Source organism: Ips typographus, linkage group LG3 (assembly GCF_016097725.1).
Source record: "Ips typographus isolate SLU linkage group LG3, UJ_Ityp_2.0, whole genome shotgun sequence".
Lineage (NCBI taxonomy): Eukaryota > Metazoa > Arthropoda > Insecta > Coleoptera > Curculionidae > Ips > Ips typographus.
In genome coordinates this window covers 1,046,891-1,052,890 of record NC_138424.1, presented here as the reverse complement: position 1 = coordinate 1,052,890, position 6,000 = coordinate 1,046,891, and the positions used below count along the sequence as shown (strand labels likewise).

General features: G+C 36.0%; 1 protein-coding gene across 1 annotated transcript; it reads right to left on the bottom strand.

Moving 5' to 3' along the window:
• Positions 1-1,946: 1,946 nt before the first annotated feature.
• Positions 1,947-5,250, bottom strand: LOC145726024 (uncharacterized). Its single transcript, XM_081974958.1, has 12 exons — positions 4,940-5,250; positions 4,732-4,891; positions 4,421-4,670; positions 4,258-4,368; positions 4,101-4,203; positions 3,958-4,037; positions 3,152-3,305; positions 2,938-3,100; positions 2,634-2,880; positions 2,469-2,579; positions 2,313-2,415; positions 1,947-2,256 (listed from the first exon to the last, which is right to left on the bottom strand). Exons 1-12 carry the CDS (start codon positions 5,088-5,090, stop codon positions 2,105-2,107), a joined length of 1,785 nt encoding a protein of 594 aa, XP_081831084.1. The 5' UTR covers positions 5,091-5,250; the 3' UTR covers positions 1,947-2,104.
• Between the last annotated feature and the right edge of the window lie 750 nt (positions 5,251-6,000).

The following is a 6,000-nucleotide window of genomic DNA, read 5'->3' as shown; positions in this document are numbered from 1 at the left end:
CTTTGTCACTTTTGACGCCATTTTGTTTTTAAGCACTTTTTTGTGGGACAGTGATAGGCGCTTACAGGGTGGTCAAAAGAGGACACTTTGGGCTACCAATTAGTTAAAAGAACCACCCTGTAGCCCAACAAATAACCGAGTTACAGGGTGATCAAAATTTATTAATTTCTTGAAATTTACTGTCTTTGTCACTTTTGACGCCATTTTGTTTTTAAGCTCTTTTTTGTGGGACAGTGATAGGCGCTTACAGGGTGGTCAAAAGAAGACACTTTGGGCTACCAACCAGTGAAAAGAACCACCCTGTAGCCCAACAAATAACCGAGTTACAGGGTGATCAAAATTTATTAATTTCTTGAAATTTACTGTCTTTGTCACTTTTGACGCCATTTTGTTTTTAAGCGCTTTCCTGTGGGACAGTGATAGGCGCTTACAGGGGGGTGGTCAAAAAAGGACACTTTGGGCTACTAACCAGTTAAAAGAACTACCCTGTAGCTCAACAAATAACCGAGTTACAGGGTGATCAAAATTTATTAATTTCTTGAAATTTACTGTCTTTGTCACTTTTGACGCCATTTTGTTTTTAAGCACTTTTTTGTGGGACAGTGATAGGCGCTTACAGGGTGGTCAAAAGAGGACACTTTGGGCTACCAACCAGTTAAAAGAACCACCCTGTAGCCCAACAAATAACCGAGTTACAGGGTGATCAAAATTTATTAATTTCTTGAAATTTACTGTCTTTGTCACTTTTGACGCCATTATGTCTTTAAGCACTTTTTTGTGGGACAGTGATAGGCGCTTACAGGGTGGTCAAAAGAAGACACTTTGGGCTACCAACCAGTGAAAAGAACCACCCTGTAGCCCAACAAATAACCGAGTTACAGGGTGATCAAAATTTATTAATTTCTTGAAATTTACTGTCTTTGTCACTTTTGACGCCATTTTGTTTTTAAGCGCTTTCCTGTGGGACAGTGATAGGCGCTTACAGGGGGGTGGTCAAAAGAGGACACTTTGGGCTACTAACCAGTTAAAAGAACTACCCTGTAGCTCAACAAATAACCGAGTTACAGGGTGATCAAAATTTATTAATTTCTTGAAATTTACTGTCTTTGTCACTTTTGACGCCATTTTGTTTTTAAGCACTTTTTTGTGGGACAGTGATAGGCGCTTACAGGGTGGTCAAAAGAGGACACTTTGGGCTACCAACCAGTTAAAAGAACCACACTGTAGCCCAACAAATAACCGAGTTACAGGGTGATCAAAATTTATTAATTTCTTAAAATTTACTGTCTTTGTCACTTTTGACGCCATTTTGTTTTTAAGCACTTTTTTGTGGGACAGTGATAGGCGCTTACAGGGTGGTCGAAAGATGACACTTAGGGCTATCATCTAGTTAAAAGAACCAACCTGTAGCTCAACAAATAACCGAGTTACAGGGTGATCAAAATTTATTAATTTCTTAAAATTTACTGTCTTTGTCACTTTTGACGCCATTTTGTTTTTAAGCACTTTTTTGTGGGACAGTGATAGGCGCTTACAGGGTGGTCGAAAGATGACACTTAGGGCTATCATCTAGTTAAAAGAACCAACCTGTAGCTCAACAAATAACCGAGTTACAGGGTGATCAAAATTTATTAATTTCTTGAAATTTACTGTCTTTGTCACTTTTGACGCCATTTTGTTTTTAAGCACTTTTTTGTGGGACAGTGATAGGCGCTTACAGGGTGGTCAAAAGAGGACACTTTGGGCTACTAACCAGTTAAAAGAACTACCCTGTAGCTCAACAAATAACCGAGTTACAGGGTGATCAAAATTTATAAATTTCTCGAAATTTACTGTCTTTGTCACTTTTGACGCCATTTTGATTATTTTAAAATCCTTATAGGTTTATGGTTGTGATTTTGTCGCTTGTCAAAACTGTCAAAATTGTATTCAATAAAGCTACAAAGTGCTATTAGAAAAGTAATTTAATTACTTCACTTCGTCTGCGACTTTACAAGCTTGATTTATGTAATTTAAATTACTAGTACTTTTACATACACAAAAATAAAAAACTTATTTCTACAAAAAACTTATATAACAAAATTTGTATTAATTTGTTACAAACTTAATCTATTGCAAGTTGTTTAAAAGACCCTTCAGCTCCACATCCAAACATATCCTGTTGATAAGGATCCAATTCCAGTTTTGCTGTATATTTGAGTTGTAGCAACTTTTCAAACAGTTCCTTAGAGTCCTCAATTTGTTCGCACCACTCATCTGCAAATAACATTTAACTCAAAAATTGTCCAGAAATTTAATTTGGAGAAAAGTACCGTAGAGTTCCTCCAGCGACTTTTCACTCCCGCCATAATTAGAGGGGAGGCACTCCTTGGGAATGTAGTCTGAGAGGGTGTCTGCAGTTTTATGGATGACAATCTGCAGAAAAAAATAATTTTTAGCACTATTAAAGAACTGAAAAAAAAAATTACCTTATTGATGATTTTGCTTGGTAGAAAAGCCTTCAACAACCTCATAACGTGGTCCAAAAAGTTGATAGTATTCACAAAATGGATGCTTTTGATTCTTAAGTTTATAGAGTTCTGTAATATCAACAAAATTACTCAATAAGTACTTCCAAAGTAGGGAAAAATCACCATAACATCCACCAACTTCTGATTAACTGTTGGTGTGAATTTAATCAAGTTCTTCCACGAATACCCAGCAAAATCAATGATAATGATATTGGACAAGCACATATCATGTATGATCCTCATTTCAGCCATCATAATTACAGGAATTTCGTACAAATAGCCATCATCAGCTTCCCCTTCTGGGTCTCTCATTTTAAAAAAAGTGATACGGCATAAGTCAGGTGTAAGTCGTGGCCATACGACTGTTGTACTGTAAAATACCAAATTTTTTTAACAAGAAAATTGTGTTTGTGATTAAGGTTTTTACACTAGTTTTTTGCTTTTCTGATATTCCTGAGCATTGGGAGACAGTTTACCGAAAAATTCATTGGAATACATTGATCTGACTCTGTAGTAGCCTTCTATGCATTGTTTAGCCTTTTCTAAGCTCATTTTAGCATTTAAAAGTACCATTCGAAACTTGTTATCATCTGTAATTAGTGCAATATTCACGTTTATACTGTAACTCTTTAAAAACTTACCCTCTTCTTGGGGTAAATGTTCGCTCTGTCTTATCCACTCTTTCAAAATCCTTATATTGTCCTCAAACATTTCTTCAGTCAATGAGTAATGTTTCAACATTGCTTCTTTCTCATCTTCAGTCACTTGCAACAGTTTGGCTAGTTTGGGCATGTTCTGCAAAATGTGTTATCGATAGCAGTCAATACAATAAACGTCTGCGGTCTTAAACCACTAAAAATGGTAATTGAACCGTGCCCAATAAATTAATGACCGAATTATCCGGTTAACATGGTAATCGTACATCAAATTAATTAGTACATTTAAACGTAAAGTGCAATGATAAACGCAAGTCACTCATTACGCACGTTTAGACGATTGATACCTGCCGGTTTGGTGGACCATATTTTCATTGTTTTGGTCAAATTTCTGTTGTAATTAAAGTTTTCATTTGGACGGTTTTCACGTTCAGACATTCGGTTAAATGGGAAAAAAGTTAAACCTCGTTTTGAGGTAAAAATCTCAGTAACAGTATAAGATTTACCAAAAATTGAGTTTTATTATTTTCCTACCTTACTTTCTATTTTAAAACCCTATTGAAAAACAGTTTAATTATCCTTTAAGTGGATTTTAGCCTATAAAAAGCTTTATATCATTAACATGATCATTAATTACTTGCAATTACAACAGTGACTACCTAAAATTTACTTTTCCATCACACTTAATTACTGTAATTTGTGATATATAAGAAAAAAGGACCAAAAAATTTCCTGACAACCTTATTGACTTTTATTTGGATATTCTAATAACCAATTTATGGAACACTTACTTTTGGTCTATGGTTTGTGGCAAAGGTGTCCAAGTGGTCGAAAAGGTCCTGGTTGATTTCAAGTTTTTGCAACCATAATCCTGTAAAATTTAATAATAGTTTAACTACGGCCCTGGTTAATGACAAAACGAACCCAAACATACTGTGGAGATTCTCTAACGATGGACAGCCCCCACCATAATCTCGAGGTAGTACTTCTTTAGTCACATGACCTTGTAGACTCCTCAACTCCTTATGGATGTGAATCTGGAAATATCCAGGTTAAGTGCGTTTTTAAATTAGGAAAAACTCCAACCAAACCCTTTTCCTCATTTTCTCAGGTAAAACAGTCTTAACAACGCTAACTAGCATTTGCATAGAACTGGGTAGGTTGATGTAATGTATACCCTCCAAACGAGTTGAAAACACTTTCTAAAAATTTCTGTTTAACTTAAACTGGATTAAATAACACAAAAACAACAACCTCAAGGACTAGAGCAGCCTTCCTGATCGCACCTAGGTGAAGCTTGGTCACGTGACCAAACTGAATACCCTCCAGGTCATAAATCAGGGTGTCGGTCAGGACAATGTCCTCCCTGATTCGAATTTCCAGAATGTTGTAGGAATGGGCGAAAAATTTTAAAGCGTCAAAGTTTTCAGAGTTGAAATCTTTGAGTTTCAGCACTGTGACTCTACTTAAACTTGGGGTGAGAAGAGGTAAAGGGATGATATATCTGGAAAAGTTGGAAAAAGACCTTTTTATAAAATTTTTTATGAGGAATGGAATTATATTACACCACATTAGCAATCAACTGCATATGCTTCAATTTTGGATTAGTATTCAAATACAATTCAGGAATTTCCTTCCTAATTTGGTAGTAGCAAGCCAGTTTTTTCTTGCATTTCTCCAAATTGAACTTGTTCACTATCAAAAACAGCTCCAGGATGTTATCTTCTGCAATTTCCCAACTCACTTTCTAACACTCTTCAGACACACACTTACCAGGAATCTCAGGCAGTTTCCGTTGATTTTCAAACCACTCCACCAACAATTTCTTCTCGTTCTCCATGTTTGCTTCATTTTTTCCCAATTTCTCCAACACAGCCCGTCTAACAAAAGCTTTATCGCGATGCAAAAGATTGTCAACGTTCATGCTTGAAGCGATTAAGAATTGGGTTCAAACTGAAGAAATGTGGTCAAGAACCAGAGATTTCTTGTGTGCAACCATTGTGTAATCAGACCATTTATTCAATGCGGTTTTATTGTTATTACGCTAAAAATGGTTCTTTTAGATGTATCAGCGAGTTAATAAACTTGAAGGTTACTTAAATCTAGTAAAGACGACCCTCAAAACTAGTCAACGAGTAAATTGGGTCGTTGTTTCGTGAATTAAATACAAATTGTAACTTATTTTTTGGCAAATGTAGGTGAGGGTGTAAAAATTTTTTTTTTTTTTAATATTCAAAAAAAGCAAATTTCAATCAAAATTAATGATTTGAGCAAAACTTATTTAAATTAAATGAAAAACCTTTTTTTGTATTCGTGATATTTGAAATTTTTGTCTTTTAATTTTTAATACAAGATATGCATTCCATTTCTAGTTGTTAGTTCAATTCAATGACCACCAGAGAAACAAACGTCAAAAGGTTATATTGTGGAGTTTGATGGTCAACCTGAAACGTATCGCACGTCTGTTTCGTGGGCGCCATTTTTTTGTCGCTAAGAAACCACGTTTCTTGAAGCGGTGTTCAGGGAAATTTGAGGTTGACGACCAAATTCCGCAGCCGATCGAGTGGAGATGGTGGGACCTCTAAGTGGAAACGTCGATTCCTAAAAGTCTACGGGGAATTGTCTTGTGCGGTGCACTTCCTAGAGGCGGAAAGGATGAAAATCTAGGAGAAGACCACGTGGATGTGACAGTGATGGTTATAGTTTCCACGAGGAATGACTATATCTTTTATTCGGATCGTGCCCTTAATCGCTCTTAGACTTTTTTGTGTACACATATTAGTATTTTTTGTAAAATTCTGCAAGCGGGAGGGATGAGAGTTTCTCAGACGCAC

Coding starts and splice junctions, on each gene's coding strand:
- LOC145726024 (XM_081974958.1), bottom strand. CDS start 5,090: ATGAACGTTGACAATCTTTTGCATCGCGATAAAGCTTTTGTTAGACGG. Junction 4,892..4,939: donor GAAACTGCCTGAGATTCCTG/GTAAGTGTGTGT, acceptor GGGAAATTGCAG/AAGATAACATCCTGGAGCTG. Junction 4,369..4,420: donor AGGCTGCTCTAGTCCTTGAG/GTTGTTGTTTTT, acceptor AGAAATTTTTAG/AAAGTGTTTTCAACTCGTTT.